At 50.1% G+C, this 21,312-nt stretch overlaps 8 protein-coding genes and 1 non-coding gene across 9 annotated transcripts; 3 read left to right on the top strand and 6 right to left on the bottom strand.

Annotated features, from left to right (window-relative positions):
• Positions 1-56: 56 nt before the first annotated feature.
• On the bottom strand, positions 57-145 carry PSV08DRAFT_t16. Its single transcript has one exon. It is a non-coding gene; the product is annotated as a tRNA-Cys (tRNA).
• Positions 146-353: 208 nt separating this feature from the next.
• PSV08DRAFT_408772 (XPA protein C-terminus-domain-containing protein) lies at positions 354-2,073 on the bottom strand (the record flags this gene model as incomplete). The annotated part of the gene is made up of 2 exons (XM_014220951.2): positions 354-1,661; positions 2,062-2,073. The coding sequence occupies 2 exons, from the start codon at positions 2,071-2,073 to the stop codon at positions 444-446; spliced, it is 1,230 nt and encodes a 409-aa protein (XP_014076426.2). The 3' UTR covers positions 354-443.
• A 26-nt stretch (positions 2,074-2,099) lies between these two features.
• Positions 2,100-3,465, top strand: PSV08DRAFT_360986 (peptidyl-tRNA hydrolase-domain-containing protein). The gene has a single exon (XM_014220950.1). The coding sequence runs from the start codon at positions 2,184-2,186 to the stop codon at positions 3,312-3,314; it is 1,131 nt and encodes a 376-aa protein (XP_014076425.1). The 5' UTR covers positions 2,100-2,183; the 3' UTR covers positions 3,315-3,465.
• Positions 3,466-3,634: 169 nt separating this feature from the next.
• PSV08DRAFT_220251 (spindle pole body formation-associated protein-domain-containing protein) lies at positions 3,635-5,607 on the bottom strand (the record flags this gene model as incomplete). Its single annotated transcript, XM_014220949.1, has 2 exons — positions 5,510-5,607; positions 3,635-5,460 (listed from the first exon to the last, which is right to left on the bottom strand). The coding sequence occupies exons 1-2, from the start codon at positions 5,565-5,567 to the stop codon at positions 3,635-3,637; spliced, it is 1,884 nt and encodes a 627-aa protein (XP_014076424.1). The 5' UTR covers positions 5,568-5,607.
• Positions 5,608-6,162: 555 nt separating this feature from the next.
• Positions 6,163-11,488, top strand: PSV08DRAFT_408769 (anticodon binding domain of tRNAs-domain-containing protein; the record flags this gene model as incomplete). Its single annotated transcript, XM_014220948.1, has 3 exons — positions 6,163-6,387; positions 6,462-8,415; positions 8,470-11,488. 3 exons carry the CDS (start codon positions 6,163-6,165, stop codon positions 11,136-11,138), a joined length of 4,848 nt encoding a protein of 1,615 aa, XP_014076423.1. The 3' UTR covers positions 11,139-11,488.
• PSV08DRAFT_246019 (uncharacterized protein) lies at positions 11,332-11,910 on the bottom strand (the record flags this gene model as incomplete). The annotated part of the gene is made up of 2 exons (XM_014220947.1): positions 11,332-11,660; positions 11,820-11,910. The coding sequence occupies 2 exons, from the start codon at positions 11,908-11,910 to the stop codon at positions 11,332-11,334; spliced, it is 420 nt and encodes a 139-aa protein (XP_014076422.1).
• A 504-nt stretch (positions 11,911-12,414) lies between these two features.
• Positions 12,415-15,818, bottom strand: PSV08DRAFT_360982 (uncharacterized protein; the record flags this gene model as incomplete). Its single annotated transcript, XM_066093005.1, has 3 exons — positions 15,426-15,818; positions 13,300-13,426; positions 12,415-13,248 (listed from the first exon to the last, which is right to left on the bottom strand). Exons 1-3 carry the CDS (start codon positions 15,668-15,670, stop codon positions 12,415-12,417), a joined length of 1,206 nt encoding a protein of 401 aa, XP_065949290.1. The 5' UTR covers positions 15,671-15,818.
• An 809-nt stretch (positions 15,819-16,627) lies between these two features.
• On the bottom strand, positions 16,628-18,421 carry PSV08DRAFT_400738 (uncharacterized protein). The gene is made up of 4 exons (XM_014220944.2): positions 18,252-18,421; positions 18,122-18,199; positions 17,090-18,065; positions 16,628-17,039 (listed from the first exon to the last, which is right to left on the bottom strand). Exons 1-4 carry the CDS (start codon positions 18,369-18,371, stop codon positions 16,777-16,779), a joined length of 1,437 nt encoding a protein of 478 aa, XP_014076419.1. The 5' UTR covers positions 18,372-18,421; the 3' UTR covers positions 16,628-16,776.
• Positions 18,422-18,667: 246 nt separating this feature from the next.
• On the top strand, positions 18,668-20,157 carry PSV08DRAFT_360980 (Swi5-domain-containing protein; the record flags this gene model as incomplete). The annotated part of the gene is made up of 2 exons (XM_014220943.1): positions 18,668-19,339; positions 19,390-20,157. 2 exons carry the CDS (start codon positions 18,668-18,670, stop codon positions 20,155-20,157), a joined length of 1,440 nt encoding a protein of 479 aa, XP_014076418.1.
• Between the last annotated feature and the right edge of the window lie 1,155 nt (positions 20,158-21,312).

The following is a 21,312-nucleotide window of genomic DNA, read 5'->3' as shown; positions in this document are numbered from 1 at the left end:
TGAATCAAGCAGACCGGTCACTTGATAGAGCAAATAGAGAAAAAAAACAAAAAACAAGGGCCGAACCGGAGTCGAACCGGTGACTTCGGGAAGACGGTTTTTGGGAGAACTGCAGTCCTACACTCTACCACTGAGTTACCGGCCCGTTGTTGATGACTAATTGCTGAATTATCAACAATATATCCACACAGTAATTGTGAGCAAATGGAAGAAGCCAGATCCGGTGATGACATGGAATGAGAACCAGACACATACGGTCGTATGCTGTAAACGTGGCATATCAAGAATAAGTGGGGCCGGTACATTCATGTGGGGTCAAAAAGCCAACCTAGCATCATCAAACGCAACAAGACTTAACATAGAATCGTTTTTCAACAATCACATATCTAACAAGAGGGGGTATCAGCAAAACAACATGACATATCTCCGCCTTTTCTCTCAGTCTAAAACTCCAACTCCTCAACCTCCATGCCACACTCCTCGCACCTCTTCTTGGTCATGCCAGTCTCGGGATCGAGAACACTTCGCCCCCACTCGTGTTCATGGCGATCGTATCTGCCCTTGATCCTCTGTCCAAACTGCACTCCGTCGCTATCCCCCGCCAGCCTCGCGCGCTTATACGCCTCAACCCGCGTCCTCTTCTTGAGATCCTCCAGCTTGTTTTGAAACTTCTTCTGCTTGCGCTCTTTACTGATGACTTGGCGCTTTGCGTATTCGGCGTCGAGGGCCTCGGGTGAGCCCCATTTGGCAGGGCTGAAGGCGTAAGCTTCGACTTGGAGGCGGAGGAATAGTTGCATGGGGTGGAAGAATTGTTTGTGGGGGTTTGGACGTTCGAGGTGGGGGAGGAGGTCTTCGTCTTTGAGTTCTGGGTCGGTGAGGAGATAGTCGTCGCGGGCTTCGGTTTTGGTGAGTAAGGAGTATTTGTCGGGGAACTTTTCTTTGCAGGCGTTGCAGACGGAGATGAAGAAGGTGTCTTGCCATTTCCAGTCGATTTCTAGGCTAGAGCATTCGCGACATTTGCCTTTGACGTCGCGTTTACCGTCGCCATATTTGCCTTTAAAGGTGCCGCTTTCGATTTCGGCGTTTTCGGCAGCTTCGAGTAAGGCGGCTTCTTCGTCTTCTTCTTCTTTGCCATTGACGGTGTTCAAGATGGAGATGCCGGGTTCGTATGGTCCCGCTCTGTTTGCGCGTAGCTTTCGCCTTATACGCTCCCTTTCCCATTCTGTTATTGTCATGCCTTCAGGTTTCTGCTCCTCCTTTGGCTGCCCTTTCCACATAGCCTTGTTATGTGGATCGTCCTCCGTGCTCAAGAAACCACCCTTTGTATCCGTCATCTTACTAAAGTCATACTCGATGAAGTCTGACCTAGCATATTTCTTTGCGGGCTGAATGTAATCGTTCGACGGAGGCTGTATGAAGCCATTCTGATCGCGCTTCTGCGGTGATGCGGCGGCGGCATTTCGAACTGTGGATGGAGTCTGTGAGACTGTGATGGACGAGTATGCGCGCTTCTCGCCTGTTTTGGGCGCCGATGATGATTGTGCTTGTTGCGCAGCAGCCTTTGCCTTTAGTCTAGCCTCTTCCATGCGTCTGATCTGCTCTGGAGTAGGAGGGTTCGGTGGAAGTTTACCCGCTGAGCGAGTCGCTCGCGGTGGCGTTGCCTGACGTCCGGACATGATGTGGTTTCAAATGGGCAAAATGCCAGTATGGTGAAATACAACTATTCGGAAGTAGTCCTCCAGGTGGTGACTCTAAGAAGAGGAATCATGCGCACGCGAGTGGCGACTCGCGGTCGTGTAGGAACGTAAGATGACCGTTCCGGACCCTTGTTCCTGAACGATGATGTGCGCCAAGAGATCCGCGATCTGCTCCGTCCGATTCTCGTCCAAAGTCAGTGTTTCACCGATGAAATTTGTGAAAGCATTGCTCGTAAATCACTAATGATGTCAGATTAGAGATTTAGCTGCGAAAAGGGCGGTTTGCCGCAAGGCTGTCAGCTTTGCGCCCTTACCAATCAACTCACTATGACTCCAAAATGTGGCTGTGGGCAATGTGCTTCACAGTGCTGGCCATGACAAACCAGGGAACCTTTTGATAGTGTACCTTTTAAGTACAATGGGTTCGCTCGCTACAGTAGTGTAGCATTTACCGCTCTCTTGCCATTTTCCCTCCTTTCCGGTGAAATGCCAGACGCGTGCACACGTGCGCACGTGGCCAGCCCTACAGCAATGCCGTTAATCCCTGCCACCGATCTGCAAGCTGAAGCCAAAAACACCGAAATTCTAGCGCAGGAAGACAGCAATAGCGACAGCGATACTTGTAGCGAATTCGAGACACAAAAGACACGCAAACAAATCCGCAGAGAAAAGAACGAAAAAAAGAAGAGAAAACGGGCAATTGACCTCGCTGCTGCTATTTCCAGTCTCGATATTGATCAGACTCAAATACCACACATAGCCAACCTCGGGCCTGACCCCATATTTCCTCCACTACAACCACCATCTCAAAGTCGCAAAGAAAAGCGCAAAGAAAGGAGAAAACGACACGACTCTGCATTACCCACTCCCACCGACACCGACGTCGAATCCACCGCTCAACAAACCTCTCATAGCCCACCGAAGCACACCCACCATCTCCCAACCCTTCCACAGTCCCTAATGGCGAAGCCTGCCGCCCAAGCCGCCTACCCCCTCCTCGTCGCCTCAATCGGCAACCCGGGCCCCTCCTTCGCCAACACCCTACATTCTGCCGGTCACATTGTAACCTCCCACCTCTCTCACGCCAAAAACTACACGCCCTTTCAAAAAGGCCTCTCAGGCCTCGTTTCGCGGCCGCCAGCCACGCACCTCGCCTTCGGCCTCACAGGATTCCGCCGCGTCCCCAGCGACCGCGACATCTACGAAGACTGGACCTTCTGGCAATCTGCCAGCCTCATGAACGTGAGCGGCAACGGCGTCAAACGCGCGTACAACGAGTGGTTGCGCGAGATACGTCGGACGGCTGGGGACAACGCACTGCAGGGGCGATTGGTGGTTGTGCATGATGAGTTGGAGTCTGCGCTTGGTAAGGTTACGATTAGGGATGGGGCGGCGAGCGCAAAGGGACATAATGGGATCAAGAGTTGTCAGCAGCAGCTTGGTGGGGTGAAGTGGTGGAGGGTGGGGGTTGGGATTGGGAGGCCCGAGAGTAGGGATCCGAACGTTGTGAGTAAGTATGTGCTGGGAAAGATGACGGCATTTCAGAGGGATCAGGTGGAGAAGAGCGCTGTGTCGGTTTTTAAGGCGTTGGAGGATATTGCGGCAGGGAAGAAGTAGATGATGATGATGATGCTGTTGGAGTGTATATAGGACGGTGTTGTTAGCATTTCTTTTGAGGCGTTTGGGGCATGATACCCAGTTAGATGATAGATGAGCGTATAGCAATGCATGTATGGAACATGGAAGGAATGAATGTAAAATGGATTTTGTAAGCAAAAAGCAGGCAAAGGTATCGTTTATTCTCCAAATAAAATACCCCTGATGTAAAAGGTGACTCCAATTGACAAAGTGCTTGCCGCCAAAACACAACAGAAAGACAGGCCAAAGCATAGTGAGACATGCGCCCCCAACTCCAACTCCACAATTAAAGGTAAGTATCAACACTTCGTAGCAGCTTGCTTCCTCAGTTTCCTCCTCTCCTCTAACCTTTTCCTCGGATCCCGATCACGGACTTGGTTTCGGTCGTTCTTGACATTTGTGGATCCTTCTGTATGACGTGTCGTGACCTTGCTATCATCGATTTTGGGGTCAGTACGGGGTTGGCGAGAACTGCTGTCAGTACTCCTCAATGCCCCATCTTTTGATGTGTTGTAGTTGTGTTTGGCTTCCTTTTTGGGTTGTGATGACGTTGCTTCGAGCTCTGAAATGTGGGTAGCCTCTTGGGTCGCACGGTCTCTTCGCCTTTGGGGTTCCGCTTTTTGCTCATTCCTCTCTGACACGAAGGACTTTTCTTGAGATTGTAGTTTTTCTGTTTTCCTGTCGTTTGAGACCGATTTCGATACCCGGTTTGTCTTTGGTGGGGGATTCCATTCGGGCCTTGTGTACGGTTGGCCTGTAGAAATAGGCATAGCCATCTTGTCCATTTGCCCTATTGAGCTGTCGTTGTGCATATCTAGCCACAGGTCATCGCTGGGCGGTGATGGCATTGGTAGTGGACTAGATGGTTGGATTGCGGCCATTGATTTGGGTGTATAGCTCTCTTTCGTCGGCTCAGATCTATGAATCTTCAGAGGTGACTTTGGTGGTTTTTCCTGCTGAGTGGATGCAAGCGCCTTTTCCAGGGTAACCTCAAAACGACGGGGCGACTTTTCTAGTGCGGAGGTTTCTCCTTCTGCAGTGCTGAATCTAGAAGGGACGATTGGTCGATTCAGTGTATCAGGAATAGTACCGCGGCGGACACGACGAGACATCGGCGATGTGTTCTCCTTGGTAGAAGATGCCATGCTGTTGGATGGGGCGAATGAGTTATCCAGGTCCAATCCACGCAAAGGAGGGCGTGAAACCTCTTTGGCTCCATCTTCGTAGATTTCAAAGGGCGTTTTATTCGGCGGGAGCCCGCACGAAGGTGCAGTGCTCGAGCCTTCCAGGACCATCAATCGCGACTTGAGGGATGCAATCTCGATGCTTGATGACATGTTTTCCGACATGGCCTTACGAAGGCGCTCCTGGAGATCCTTGTTCTGCTGCTCCAGTTCCATCTCACGCTGCTTATACCGCTTGCGCTCCTGTTCCAGTTTGGCCACTAGTTCGGTTACTTCACTATCTTTCTTCATGGCAAACTTCTTTGCAAGTTGTTGCTTCGCAATGACCTTTTTCATCTCCTTCTCACTCTTGTCCGCATAGCTCTCGTACTGCTCCTTCCAGTATTTTCCCGACTCAGAGCGTGGGGCTCCTAGATCAATTGTAATGTCGCTGTCGTCTCGCGCTTTGGGCTTTTGGCCTGATTTTGGCTGGGTGGTCGTGCGTGCGTCCAGGAGGGCTTCGGTAAGGCGAGTGCGCGGCCGTGTTTCGCTCTCGGGGTCGAGCTTCAACTGCGTGCCAGGAGTCCAAGGGCTCGGAAACTTGCCTGGGCAGTCGTTGGGTATTCCGCTCCTACCAATGTTGCCGCGCTTGCCCTCGTTGTCTACCACTTGCGAGCCAAATGACACTTGCTTGCGCCCCTTGCTGGCGGTGCCAGGTGTCATGAGGATGCCACCCGGCTGTTTCGATGGCGATATGGGCGGGCCATTCTCCTTGGGCGCTGGAAGCACGAAGGCTTTGGCGTTTGCTGCGTCTATCTTTGCCTTTCTTTCTATTTTCTTTGATACATCATCGGCGTCCTCGGGCGCGGGGGTCCCGAATATGGCGTGCTTGAAAGCCTTGACAGCAAATTGATGGGCTGGTGTCTCTGGTGGCTCAATGAAGGTGGACTCGTAGTTGTTTTCTTTTATTGTTAGCAGATTTCGGCTGGCGCGCACGACAATGTGACGAACCAGGTTGCAGGTCCTCTATCACGTTAGTAATACGTGGACCAGTAATCCACGAAAACATGGCGGCGTGACTGTTTGAGTGCGGTGTCGGGGCTAGGGTATGGGGGAGGAGGTGAGGAGCAGTAGTGGTGGTGAGGGTGGTGGTCCTGGCTGCAAACAAGGATGGGGTTTGTTTGGCGGCTTGTTTACTCGCTGAAAACAAGGGCTTTGAAGGCTACCAGTCAAGAGACCTAACGCAATACAAGTCGCAGATGATGGAAACAGGAATTAACACATTCGAAGACGATATGCAACCATTTCGATGTTCATTCTCGTGAAAATTCAGGTCGCGATGCTGTTGGTTGGGGCTCCTGCCATAGTCGAGGCACGGGGAAGTCGCGTCTGGCGGCTGAAGGTGTGCCTGCAGGGATGACGCGGAACGGTCCCAGGATGGCGGGGCTCGCCAACATATCGCCCCCACCGACCGCTACTTCATACCTGCGCATGCGCTGGCCGCAAACTTTCAACATTCCGTCATAACCCATCCCCTTTCGCTGCCGTATCAACCACTCGGAATGTCTGCAATGTGAAGGGCAGCAGCCATGGCTGCTAGTCTGTCCGTATCCGTCAATACCACATGTATGACGGCCCATTCAATCATCCACCAGTAGCCCACTATGGCACCGCCTCAAACACCAAAGAACAAGAAACAAGCACACCATGCATCCACACCCCAGTTCACCGATGACACGCGGTCTGCGGGTCCCGTTGGGGACATGCCACGTCCGCTCGCCTTGCAGCCCTCCGAGACCTATGAAAAGGCCCAGGAGGATGAGCGCGAAGTCCTAAAGGCCGTTTTTATGGACGATTATGAAGAATCAGAAGCCAAGGGTGCATGGAGTGTACGTTCCCAACCCCCCATTTAAGGACCATGTGACTTGGCCCCTTGTCGGTTCATCCTCTAACTTAAAGACAGAAAACTACTGATCGCGTATTGCGTGTGAAACTCACATCCATTTCAGATGAAAACATATTCGTTACCCTCTGTGCCAAGATTACAGCTACTTACCCTAGATCGCTACCCGAATTGACTTTGGAAGATTGCAGCAGCTTGCGAAAATCTACTTGGGATAAGCTCTATGGCCTACTGAAACGCCGGCCTCAGGAGCTGGTTGGAGAAGTTATGATGTACGACATAGCGACCGCCATCCAAGAGATACTTGAGGATGAGATTACAGTCCGTCAAACCGATGGAGCTTACGAAAACCTGGATGCTGAACGAGCCATGCAAGAAGCGGCTGCGGCCGAGCAGTTGCGACAGCATGAGGCTGAGCAACAGAGGAAGAGGGACGAGGAGAAAGCGCAAGAGGAACGGCTTCTGCAGCAAATGGTTGGTGATGAGATGCGAAGGAAGGATCTGATGGCGAAGCGCAAGAAGAACCGCGCCTCAGTTATGACCCCACCGCCAGACTTTCCCAACGGAGACGGCGCCAACTACATTTCGTTTGACAGAACCACCTCCATCCAGCACGAGGATACTACAATTCAGTGCACCGCAGTTGAGAATCCGCTCCCTTTCCGTTCTGGGCCCCTTACCGAACAACTATTGGTCAAGCCTATGGGTACTCCCGTAGCACTCACGCTAGTATTGAAGCGTGCTCGAGTCGGCGGTGGAAACGCTGCTGCTGACCCTGGGCTGAAGAAGGCTATCATGGCATTTGAGGACGAGATGGAGGAGATTAAGCGGTTGCGACAATCTGCTATACTGACAGTGCTGGACTTCAAAGTGGAGAACATGCCAGACGCTGGGTGGGAAATCAGCATTCTGATGGAACATGCCGATAGAGGTTCTCTGGGCGAGAGACTCGCTGATGATGGGCCGCTCCAAGTCGCAAGAGTCCGTTCCTGGACCATCGAGATATTGGAAGCACTGGACTTTTACCATCGAAATGGCGTAGTGCACAAACGCCTTCACCCCAACAACATCCTGCTCAAGAGGTCTTCAGGTGGCGGAATGAGCGTACACCTGACTGATGCCAGCTTTCAAGACTCTTTGTATCGTTTACAAAGCTTCTCCAAGGACAGACGGACGACAAAGCCCCCACGGACATTCTACTGGATAGCTCCCGAGTTGTCCCAGGATTTGCAACACACTCGTAAGACAGATGTATGGGATATGGGAGTTGTGTTCCTCCAAATGCTATTTGGCCTCGACGTACCAGAGAAATACAATTCTCCAAAGGACCTGTCCGATATCCTTGGTTGCTCCGAGTCATTGCAGGAGATACTACGCAAATTCTTCAAGCCGGATCCCAAGAAACGACACTCTGCTTTTGACCTCATCCCCTCCGAGTTTCTTCGCGACGACGTCGATGTCTATGACCGACCACGCACTCCAGTAAGATCTAGGAATTCGTCAACCTCACTGGGTCGATACAGGCTACGGCGTGAGTCTTCCTCTGGGATGGTTCCAACATACTCGCGATATTCCAATGACTGGGTAGAGCAAGGCCGGCTCGGGAAAGGTGGATATGGCGAGGTTGTGAAAGCACGTAACAAGGTTGATGGCCGCACTTACGCCATCAAGAAGATCAAGCAAAAATCCGCTGCTGCATTAAGCGAGGTTCTCTCCGAGGTCATGCTTCTATCTCGGCTCAATCACAGTTGCGTAGTGCGTTATTACACAGCGTGGCCTGAAGCTGAAGCGGACTATGACGACGACTACTCTGGATCATCAGATGGCGACGATTCTGATTGGGGTTCAGACGTTTCCCCAACCACGACCACGACCACGACTGATGGCGGAATTCATGGAAAGAGCGGTGGCGGGTTAGATTTCATCAGCTCCAGCGGTTATCCCAAGATTGAATTTGGATCTGATGCAGAGTCGGATGAAGATGTCGGTGCTGTCATCTTCGGATCAGACTCAGGTCAGTATAAGATTTCTGGCACTTTTCCCCTAGTACTGTACTAACTCACCATAGAGGACGAGGGTTCCGCTAGCATCGGCCACAGTCCACCGGGAATTAAAAGACGCACACTATCCGACTCCAACCTTTCAAAATCAAGATCAATTCTCTACATCCAGATGGAATTCTGTGAGAAGCGGACGCTTCGTGATCTCATTCGTGGAGGATTGTACGACGACCCAGAAGAATACTGGAGGCTGTTTAGGCAGATTCTCGAAGGCCTTGCTCACATACACGGACATGGCATCATCCATAGGGATCTCAAACCGGACAATGTCTTTATTGACTTGGCTAAAATCCCCAAAATCGGCGATTTTGGATTGGCCACCAGCGGACAATACCAGAGACCAGACGCAAAATCCTCCGGCGATAGCCATAATGGCGGTGACATGACACGAAGTGTGGGCACAGCGCTTTACGTAGCCCCGGAGCTAAGCTCCAGTGTTACTGGCGACTACAACAACAAGGTGGACATGTACTCCATGGGCATCATCTTCTTTGAGATGTGTTTTCCTCTTAGGACGGCTATGGAGAGAGACAAGGTCATTCGTTCATTACGCGAACGAAAACATGAACTTCCCCCAGAGTTCGAGGCTCCTGAGAAAGCACTCCAAGGAAGCATAATCAAGTCTCTTATCAGCCACCGACCGTCGGAAAGACCCAGCTGTACTGAGCTCTTGAGGAGTGGTAAAGTACCGGCTCAGATGGAAGATGAGGCTGTTAAGGAAGCCATCAAGGCTCTTTCCGATCGCAACTCGCCTCACTATGCGAAGATGATGGCTGCCCTCTTCTCGCACAAACCTGACACACAAGCAAGAGATTATGCCTGGGACCTCGGCACAGCTAACCAGACAATCAAGGCGAATGAGGTGCTTCTACAGAATCTCGTCAAGGATAGATTAGCTATGATCTTTCGAGGCCATGGCGCGGTGGAGATCCAACGCCAAGTTCTGTTGCCATGGTCTGATCACTATGCGAACAGCAGTGTTGTGAAGCTCTTCGATCCTTCTGGGACCCTTGTTCAGCTTCCTTACGATCTCACATTGCCGTATGCTCGCAGTATCGGTCGGGGAGGTGGCTTCCTGGAGAAGACATTTACAATCGGTCAGGTTTACCGTGAAAACTACACTGGAAGTGCTCCGCGTAGCAACGGTGAGGCAGACTTTGACATTGTCTCATATGACGCGATTGATCTTGCTCTCAAGGAATCAGAGGTTCTGAAGGTTGTCGATGAAATCATTGACGAGTTTCCTTCGTTCCGATCTACACAAATGTGTTTTCACCTTAATCATGCTGATCTCCTAGAAATTGTTATGGAGTTCTGCAGGATTCCTGCTCCCAAACGCACAGCAGTCAAGGCTGTTCTCAGCAAGCTCAATATACTGAAGAACAACTGGCACTCTATCCGCAATGAGTTGCGCTCTTCCGACATCGGTATTGCATCAACGTCGCTGGACGACCTGGCAAGATTTGATTGGCGCGACACACCCGAAAAAGCCTTTGCGAAGTTGCAGCGACTTTTCGAGGGAACAAAATACCTCGAACGAACACATTCGATATTCCGACATCTTTCCTCCGTAATCAACTACATGAAACACTGGAATGTGAAGCGTAAGGTCTATATCAATGTCCTCAGTAGCTTCAACGAGAGGTTTTATGCTGGGGGTATACTATTCCAATGCCTATTCGATACCAAGCAGCGAGAAGTGCTTGCTGCAGGCGGAAGATACGACAAGCTGATTGAAGAATATCGACCAACTGGCTCTAGTCATGCGCATCCGCTACCTGCATATCACGCAGTTGGCGTAAACCTAGGGTGGGACAGATTGGTCAACTCTATGGCTAGATACATCAAGAAGCCAGAAAAGTCAATGTTTTTGAAGAAGCAAGCCGACGATGACACTCCATCTCTTTCATGGATGCCTCGCCGCTGCGATTGCTTGGTCGCCAGTTTTGATCCAAGCATCCTCCGAACGACTGGAATCAAAATGGTATCAGAGCTCATATCTCATGGCTATACGGCCGAGCTCGCCATCGATGCGCATTCTATTGAGGACGTACTCCGCCACTATCGAGACGACAGGCACAGCTGGATTATTGTGATCAAACACGGCGTCGCGCCAGATAAACCGGAGCTCAAAGTGAAATCCATTGCCAAAAAGGAAGACACAGACATGCACAGTTCCAATCTCCTCAACTACCTGCGCAACGAACTCCGCGACCGAGAAGAGCGCGAAGGCACAGCAGCTCGTCAAACCAAAGTCCCGGCACCAGCTCCCAACAACAAGTCCAACACTGCAAAGGCCAACGTCGACGTCCTCATCGCCCAACACCGTTCAAAGAAGTCGAACAAGTGGTCAATTGTCGAAGCCGCGCAGTCCCGCTCCACAGAACTCCTTTCGGAATTTCAATCAGCACCTATCGCTGCCATTGAATCAAAGGAAGAGGTCATGAATCTCCTCAAGGAAACGCGACTCAGCGACCCGGATTCTTGGCGCTACTTCATCCAGAGGATGCCGCTGGCAGAGCGGAAATATCTCCAGGAACTACATGATTTGTTGTTAGGGTACAGGGCCAAGTGTGTAGAAAGTAAAGCGAATGGAGACGGCGAAGACGCTGTAGGCAAGGCGTTTGTGTATAATTTTCGCACTGGCGGTTGTTTGTTATATGATTTAGAGAGTTAAGCGAAAGAACCACGATAGATTATCAAGCGTGGTAGAGATTAATATACCCTCTCATTTTTCTACATATAACCCAGTGATTTTTTTTCTCAAGTCATTTGTGAACTCGTAGTAACGTAACTGGTCTACCAGCGCTTCTGTAACACCCAGGAAAAGAACCACCAAAAAACTTCACCCAAATATAATCCACAACCCCTTAGAAAAAATGCACACCGCCTTTCACCCCTTCCTCCTCCCCTACACCCAGCTTTTCCAATCCCCCTTTCAACCTCATCCCCATCGCCTTCCCATACGCCTCTGCATCATTCCTGTCAGGCATCTCCACCTTACCCGTTATATCCGTGCGTAGCCACGCCACTCCCTTCCCCCCTGGTGCTGCATCACATGCCTCTTTTATCTCCGCAAACATGGCGTCGTCGAAGCCGCCGCCGAGCACGACTGCCACGGGCCGATCGGGGCTGGTGGGGGAGAGGAGGGGGGGTATGTTTGTTTTTGCTTCTTCGAGGGAGAGGAAGGTGTGGGGGACTGTGGGAATTAGGGGGAATTGAGGTTAGTTTGGGATGTGTATGTACGTGATGTGGTGGATATGAGTGTTGCGGTTTGAGAGCTGGGTGTAGCAATGTGAATTGCTTTTTTTTGGCTCGGGCTTCTTTTAGAAGGAGGGAGGGGAAAAGAGTGACTTACCGTGGTATTTTGGTGTTACGCCTTCGCGTACTGTTTTTGCGATGTTGGGGTTTCGGCCGCACAGGATGAAGGGGATGGGTCGTGTTGCCATGGCGGTTTTGTTTCGTTGTGGATCTTAAAGGTCCTGTGAGAGGGGCGAGGGGTATGTTAAATAGTATGGCGGGGGCTCGTCGAGGTACAAATGCGGGGTATGGTTGTACTTGGTATCAGAAGAAATACAATGCTCAGCTTACGGTATGACATGGTGGTGGGCTTGCGTTATGCACATGTATACTGTAAGGCGTGTAAAGTCCGACGCTAGTGGCATTTAGCTCCGGTTTTCCGCTGTTGAGGGTGGTCAGGGTCAGCTGGATGTGAGATGTGGCTTTTTGATGACTGGTTGTGCTTGGGGGTGTGTGGTGTCTACCTGTCAGCTTGTTTGGGGGTCCAACCACTACTTTCACGGTTCATGTGACACATCTTTGCTCTGAAAGACTATGAGGTTGTATTGTAAACAAGTATATGACTAAAGCGCAAAACGTAGTGAAGCCTATACTACCCCAAAACCTATCAACATGGCGGGTAGCATCTCAGCCCAAGTATGGTGCATATGATCTCAAGGGGCCTTTGGTTTCTGGATTGGGTAGTAGTTGGTTCTCAAGTTCGAGCTGTTGACACCCTTGTAAATCCCCCGGGCAACGATTGTCTTCTCGGTGTCCACCGATTTCCATCTCGCCGTGAAGGGTAAACTACTCGTAAATTCAGTCATAGTTGCAGTGGCTCTGATAGCCGTGTGTGGAGGGACGGCCACTACCAGATTGGTTTGAATAATCTTAGAGTGACTGTTCATAGTGCCCCATGACAAGTTTTCATGGAGCTTTGTGCTCATCTCCACCGAAGTCTCTACGATAACAGGTACTCCGGCACTGAACTTAGTCAAAGTACCTAACTCTATCCCAGATTCAGTTTCAAAAGTGGACTGTTGTGTTGTAGTTACCGTAAACTGCAGGGATGGATTTTGTACCACCGAAGTGGTGTTTACCGTATCCTGTGAGAAAACGCTTGTAGGCGGGGTACTCCCCATGACACAATTCTCAAGCTCATACTTAATGTTGATCATTTCCATATCTTCTGGTTCAAAGGTGAAACATTGGTCGTCGAAGGTCCTAAGTTTATTTGAGACAGTCCCAAACTCGGGTTTTTCACTCGTCCGCGAGAAAACAACTCCATTTGTGCCGGGATTGTAAAGGCGAAATTGGTCTGCTCGAAGAAGTTTGCCATTCTGCCCTAAAAGGTCAAAATATTGAGATTCATTGTCGATTGCAGGTATAGCTCCAGCAACGCCATGCCCGCGTATGGAGTCGATATGCAGGAGATAAATAGCCAAATTGGTGTAGGCGGACACAATCGTGTACAGGCTCTCGTATTTGCCTTTACCCAGCTTGATGTACTAGTACTGATCAGGGCAAGGAGTCGAAATGTCGACATGGTCGAGTTGCACCTTATCTCGTGGGTTTGAATAGAGGACACGATTGCTTTTGATGTTGATGATGCGGACACGAAGATCTGGATCAGGGATAAAGTTTTTGGTAGAAAAGTTGTTGGGGTTATCGCTTGTAGATGGCTGCCTGTGAATAAGATGGGAAGGTTTGGTTGATGCCACCGACAAGATTCAACTGCAATATGTGGTCATAATTTCACCGACTTTGTTTTTGAAGTCTTTGATAGAAATTTACATGTCTCGACTGTACACTGGTTCTTGCATTTTCGGTATCAGGTAAGGTTTATGTTTTGCTTGTTTGGTCCAAAAATGATCAAGATTAACCGCATTTGAAAGAAGTAATATTCTTTTCGTGCAACGGCATGAGTGCCTTGAGGTGTAATTTTGTTGATCGGCCTCGAAATATTCGCCCTGGTCACACCCCACTTTGAAAGCTGAAATGGAGACGTAGCGTTTTTGAAGAGTTATTCACGGCAACATTTATTCCCTGGGATATGTAACGTATGTAATAGTTATAATGACCAACTGTAGTGGTAATCACCGAAGGGGGAGCTTCCAGTTGTCAATAGTACATCTCTGTCACGGGATTTTCTTTCCAAGAATGCACAAATAAAATACCAGTGAAGATGATCAGCCCAACTATAGTGCCAAGAGTGCCATGGTTACTCTGACCGATCAGCCCTTAAAAATCATTAGAAAAATCCTTGTCGCAGCCAGTAGGTGTATATTAATGCGAGTATTGGTGTATGTATGTGCTGCGCGTTCTGAACGATCCGTTCACCCACGAGCCGTGCCGCCTTCCGGCCCGCCTGTCTAACGTCGCCGCCGGCATCTAAGCCTCACACATATGAACTGTCAGACAAGCAAACGAAAAATATTGATTTTGTTGCGTGCGTTAAAGTATCTGGATGACAAGGGGATGACGCCCATGCAAAACAATCAAAAAAGAAACACTTGAGATCACACCGTTCGACACTGATACTGGAATGCGGTGAGCAAAATGCTCGCAGGAATTGCTTATTCCTCATCATTACTATAGTCTGTTCATATCTAGCTTGCATCTAGGGTAAGTATCCGTTTATTGTTTCTCGAAAAGAACATCACGCCATACTCAACCTATCAGTATCGGATAGCAAAAAATTCACTTCTCATTATGACAAGCTGAAAATGACAAAATCGCCATTATACCTTCGCTTAGCCTTGGTCAGAATTCAGATAACAACTATGTGTTAAAGAAGAAAATGGGTAGCTTGGCGCACACTGGCTTCTAAATATGAATTGCTTTTGTTATTGCACTTGATATTCGGAAACGCCGACTGACCGCCACAAACCGGCAGCAGATGCCTTGTCATCTGCAATCAGGTACAGGCAGTGAAATCAACCCGCCAGTGAGAGCTGCAAGCAGACACATCACTGCGTCGTATGGCGGACAAATGATCCAGTTCAATCACCTTTCTGCCCGCTCGTCTCCGTGACTATTCTATCTTGCACCTTGTTCAAGTGTGTCTGTAGGAAAGCTTACGTAACTACTGTAATTTAATCCGATTACAAAATACGTGTTATCAACCAGAGCTGCTCGGTACATCCTTATCGACATAGGTTAACTATCACTTTGAAGACAAAGATATAGATTGAAGTGTATGTTGTATTATCTGCAGAATTGTACACCAGCTGTATGATCTACTCCATAGCTTACAGAGTGATGAAGGATTCTATTATTCCCTCATGTATTCAGTGATCTGGATACTGTGCTAATGAAATACATACATACACACACACCACAACTCAGATGACAATAAAATCCATTCAACTCTGAGAAAAACATGCGTTTTCCTACTCAAGCATACCACTCTCCATCTCAGATTATAGAGAAAAGAAAGATTTCAAACTCTATCCCGTGCAGCTCTCCTGACTCGTCCTCCTCTTTTTCTTCCTCTGCGCATTAAAAAGGTTTTCGTAAAAGGGTATATCGCTTTCTCGCACGGAAGTCCAACTCCAATCCTTTTCAAAATAAAAAATAAAAACTTTTCCGATTCCCTTCTCTTTCATCCTTTCTCTCTCCCGCGTCTGAAAATCCAAATAAATCCCCTGGCCGCTAGTTCCTTGCACCCCCCGGGGCTCCACACCCATAACTCGCCATGTATGCAGCATTGACACTGCGATGGTGCTCACTAGCATGTCTCTTGACGCCCTCCCACATCTTCTTGATGCCCAGGTTGATCTTGTGCTGTGTCTTTTCTTCGTTCTCGCGCTGTTGCTGTAGAGTGACGAAGTGGTGGGCGTCGTGGGCTGAGTCGTGAGAGGCGCGGCGAGAGTGGGCGGCTGGGGTTGCGGGGATGGAGGAGGAGGGGGTGGAGTTTGTGGAACTCATTTTGTTTATGAAGTATGTGAAGTTTGAGTATGTATGGTTGATGAAGTTTGTGTTGCCCAATAACCTTTTCTGTAGGTAAATGTAGTTGAAAAGTAATATGTGTAGTGATAGGATGTAGACTTTGATACTGATGAATTTATCAGTGCTATTCTACGCTTGACACTCTCTCCACGCTCTTTATATAACACCAGAATCCCATTTAAAAAATCAAGGTTAAAAGATTTCTCCCGCAGCCCACACACAAACCCAAACGCCCAGATCGTGACACCACCACATGTGCACCACCCCCAAATTTTCCTTCTCACTCCCAACGCCTTGTAAAAAGGTGGGTCAGTTCCACTCCCCCAAGGAAACTCATACGCTTAGCATCACAAATCCATATTCCAGAACCAACCGTCAAAAAGGCACACCGCAAGACGTCACAATTAAGCTTCTCCACTCCCCGAGATGCCCTGACTAAACTCCCCTTCCGGCACCCATCATACCGCAAAGAGATCAACCCAGCACCACACACTCTCCCATACTAGTCTAGCTCCCACCGGCGAACCCAGTAATGTGGTAAGGAAACAACGAGCATTTCGGCTTGCATCGGCTCAGCCTCATCCGAACTTTTTCTTATATTATTATGACCGCAAGTAGTACCCACCAGGTAAAACTTGGTTGAGAGCTGGGTTTTGTGACACACGAGTTACCTCTAAAGCGTATTTCGTGTGTCATAGTCTGCCAAAAAAAAATTCGTGGTTGAATTGAACCTGATTTTTTGCCGTGCTGGGGCTATTCTTTTGCCGCTCAATAGGCAACGCTCGATGGAGGCTCAACAGAATTGGCCGATTTTGCCACGTGCGAGGGTTAATGGCGACATGGACACGTGGGATGGCGAGAGGAGTGGAGTAGAAGGGGCGAGAGTGTCGGTGTGCCATGGGGGTGAAACAGTGCCTGGACCGGCAAATATACATCAGCTGAGTGTAGAAGAAAAACGTTTATTGTGATATTGTCTCTATGATGAAAATATGGCGATAAACCACACCATCAGATATTCAAACTATGCTTGCCATGACGCCATTCTATGCAAATTAATGCGGAATTAAATGCTGGAGGAACATTCGTCAATGCTGTGCAGCAAACGACCTACTCTCCTTGCTTCTTCCACTTCCACTTCCACTTCCGCTGCCGCTTCCATATGTCACACTGCTATCGTCGTCGGAGTCGAGACCTTCTAACTCGAACTCATCTGCACCTACTGTCCTGCGATCTACTCTGCTGTAGCCGTTGCCGTTGCCGAGTCCGTTCAGATGAGGCGCCTCGGCATCAGCTTTGTCGTCCTGTTCCCAGGCATAGACCGCGTACAAGTGAATGAGCATATTGACGACTGATTCCATGTTAGTCAAAGAAATTACAGAATGAACATGAAATACTTACAGAGGAACAGCAAGAAAGCAATGCTGAATAGAATTAGTACATATGACACATGGGTGACATTGGCATCAGAAAGAAGCTGCATCTGCTCTTCTGTAGCTCCCATGAACATGAACCCGCCCGCCATAAGCAGAAATGGTGTCATGTACTGGAAACTGTTGGGATCTGAGCCATCGGAAGCGATAGATGTCCTGTCCTTGAGCACAAACGAAATCTCAATGATACGTGCAGCACCCGCAGCCATCAGGGTGTACCCAAAGACGGTATGAATCATGGTGGAAAGAGGGAGATGCTGGGGGTGCGCCGACATGGCCCATCCTGTCATGAGAATGACGATACCCGGGATCAAGTTGCGCTTAGGCTGTCCGTTTCGCTTTCGGCTGAGCCAGATACCGACCAGACCGGCTGCCCACCACACAATGCCCATGGACGTATGCTGAAGGTCGTTGTGAACCCACGGGTGGCCCCATCGGTGCTCGGTAAAGGTGTTGACACAGCCCCAGGCGGCAATGACCATCGAATCGAAGAATTCCTGGCTCCTGCCTGTTCTCCGCAGCCACATCTGTCCAACCAAAAGCAAGATCAAGAGAATGATGCCATATGCGATGAAGGCGCTACCCATGATAAAGTGAGCCAGGCACTGTCCGGTATGATCGGCCCTGCAGAAACCCAAAGCTGTGATGCCTCCGAAGAGGAATTGGACCCATGTTATGACTGGCAGAGCCTTGCCGACCACTCCGTGCACCTTTACTACAACGCTGCGAATCTTTCCGTTGATGCCTTTCTCGAGATGAAGCTTCAGGTAAACGCCCATTGCGATCTGGGAAATCAACATAAGCATGATGACGGGAACAAATCTAGCGTGGATGTTGTCAGGGGAGAACTGTCGGCCGCCATGGTGGTGAGCCAGGAAGTATCCGATGATTGCGAGGATAGAGCCGAGTGTTTGCACGGGAACGTGCCACTTGGATCGTATTATCTGGTAGAAATGTTAGTCTGACGTTGCTGTAAGTATGCGGATGTCGGCTATCGTACGCCCAAGACCATTCCCGTGGGGAAGATGATGCCCCACGCGAGCGACTGTACCAAGATGTGTGTCCATAGCACCGAATCCTGTCACAGGTTAGCTGGTACCCACAGTACGCCGTTTTTTGGTAGCGCGTACAATCGGATCCGGGGAGACGGCATCTCCTTGCTGTATTTTGCTGACTTCGTGGACGTGTGCGGTGGCCATGGTGCTGCAGAGGAGCGTGGCAACGGCCACTCTTGTTGTGATAAGGCCCATGTTGTCTATCGCGCTTCAGATGACAATTCGGGTGGCGCGAGTGTGGATTATGAGGATCCTTTGCAAGACACGGAGAGTTTCAAGGCCACATCAGGCGCGTATCGGCAGGAGTTGGGAGTGGGAGATGACCCTGAGCCGTGATTGTTCTCGTGTTGATGCAGTGCGTCGTCGTAATTTCCAGTTCACGTGAACGGGCGGGCCCCTTGGTTGGCTTCCGCCGTGCTCCGTCCGCCAACAACAACAACTGCTACCAACGTACACTCCTACGCCCCTCTGCAACTCTAACATCAGCCAACATGGCTCTCGACAAGAGCGTCACAGAGATTGCTGACTCGGACGAGGAGCTTGTCATGTCTTCGCCTGGTGTTGGTTCATCTGATGTGGCGGATAAGCTTCACGCCATGGCCTCTGCTGTGCCTCAGGAGCCCCCTCAGGACGCGTCCTGCACTTACCAAGCTCTCACACAAGCCGATGCCAACACAGTTCCACTGAGCACCGTTAGCTTGGATCTCGCTCGCAACGGCGCTTCAGTCGATACCGATGCATCTGGTGCCGACCACACTGACGTGAAGCCTCAAGACGCAATGCTTCCACAAGAGGAAGGAGCAGCACTTCAAATGAGTCCCCATGAACGAGCCGCCCGCGCGCATATGAGCCCGCTGGGTTTTGCACACGGAACCATTCATGCGTCAGTTGCGAACAGAAGCACGGTGCAACCCGAGTCACTAGCAGGGGAATCGCGGTCCGTCAGTGCTGCACCCACTCCAGACAGCACCTCTCCGCCAAAAGACGCTTGCCCTCAGTCTGTTCGAGACAGCTCCGGTACATGCCAACTGCAAGCTCCCCTTGGACAAATGGTTATAGTAGAAGATGACGTCATGCGTGACAATCCATCACAGCCCAGATCCAACGACGTGGACCAAAATGCAATCCAGAGTGCAGACATGATTTATCCTAACGAGAGTGCAGTTGGTTCTTAACCCGCTCGTCCTCCCGTGTCCTTGCTCACACAGTTTAGGTGCACATATCTCAAACCATGGGCACATCTGACACGACAAGGATCTCTGCAGCAGCAACCAGCTCCCCAAATCCGACTACCCCAGGCACCACAGCATCAGCCTTAGCCGTGCCCAAGGACAGTAGCGACACTCATCTACATCCCGGTCTTAGTGAAATCCAAGGTGGAAAACCACAAATCAATACCAGCGATTGCAGGCCAAGCATTCCTTGCCAGGAGTCAGTAGTCAACGCACAGGAGTCCATTCCCTTCACACCGCAAATCCAGCCCTCCCAAGAAAAGCCTCAAGCTCCAAGCTCGGCACTGCAACAGGCATCACAGCCGAAGGACCCTGAGAGTCATGATCTCAATGCGAGTGATGCACCCTGCAGCTCCACTTGCGAGTCTCAAGACCAACCTACTACGGGAGCTTCGCCGACAGCCGCCGTGCTGAGGAGCCCGTCAAGAATTCCCCAGGAAACCACTCTATCGGAGTTGAAAGCCCACAAGGCTGCCCTGTTGACCTCTCTGCGTAGTCTCCCGGCGATTCAGGTTCTTCTGGAAGAGATGGCGTCTTCTGAAGGTGACGCAGATGGACGGTACGACGAGCCTACTGACGCGCACATCATGACCGCAGCGAACAAAGTCGTCAAAGAACACATCAAGCTACTGCATGAGTATAATGAACTGAAAGATGTGGGCCAGGGTCTTATGGGGTTAATCGCCGACCAGCGGGGTGTCAGAATTGTCGAGGTTCAGGAAGAGTTTGGTATTGATGCAGAAGACTAATTGGCCATTAGGTCTTGAATACTTTTCATGGCCAGGAACGGGTGAATATGCATTGACTCGTGAGAGTGGCGGAAAAGAGGAGCCACCGGACACATCCCTTCGGGGCCATCTTGACTTGTATTCCGTTAATTCTCCGCGTGGATCAATCATCTCAGCTCCTTTTGCTCAGTGACATTGCGAGTCTACTGGTTTAGTTTGTCGGATAGGTCCACTTCCGCTCGACCATACGCCCATCCCATCAAGCGCTGCTTACATAGTATTCTGCCGAGAAAGTAGTGTCGTCTTGGCCCATAGACCTGTTCGTGATCTATAGACATCCTGGGTGAAGGCAAAAATGAAACATGCGCTTCTCACACTCTAGCTTGTATGTAGCTTATCTTTGCATGGAAAACGGGCAACTCTAGCGGACCTTGAAGCACGCGACAGTCGGTCCGCGGAAAACCTACCAACTGCATGGTACCATCTCGTGCAGCCAAACTGGCGGGTACCGAAAATTTACCGATGGGGCTGAACGCCATCCGGGGGATCTTCGGCTCCACGTTACACAATATCTCGTCTAGTAAGTATACATTTACTATATGTGCATCTCCTCTTGAACTAGGACGGACGCATGCTCTTGTAAATGAAGAATTCGACTGCAGAATCCGCGTGACAAATGCCGCATCTGTAGTTTGATTAGTGTGCTAGCAATCTCGGACAAGACCGGCCAGTGGCCAAGCTTAAGGCTACTTATAGGGACTTGCTCAACCACGCACGTTGACACCACATCCTGCGGGGCTTCTTCGGCCATATCGACGTCCGTACTTTGTCAGGGGCCGCGATGGCGATTATGGCTGGCTCCGATGACGCTAGAGGCGAATAAGCGGTTCTTCGACACTGTATCAATCGGTTGCCATGGTCGGGAGGCAACTCTAGAGTCTTGGCAGCTGTTGAGTTTTGACATAGGACGGTTGCGGCTGTGGCACTATTGCGATGATAGCAGCCACCACGCAAAAGCAACAAAAGCCACAGCAAACTCATGAGAGCAACAGCAAAGCAACCTTGAGCAGGGCCATGGGAACTTCTCCTCCACTAAAGCGGAATTGCGGGACCATGTTCCTTACATGGTCATGTCAATCCTGATCGGCAGACCCACATCAAATGACCAGGGGAGAT

The sequence above is a fragment of the Bipolaris maydis genome, assembly GCF_028858645.1.
Source record: "Bipolaris maydis strain C4 unplaced genomic scaffold PSV08scaffold_5, whole genome shotgun sequence".
NCBI lineage: Eukaryota > Fungi > Ascomycota > Dothideomycetes > Pleosporales > Pleosporaceae > Bipolaris > Bipolaris maydis.
Note: the sequence above shows the minus strand (reverse complement) of the source record. Positions and strands in the feature narration are given on the sequence as shown.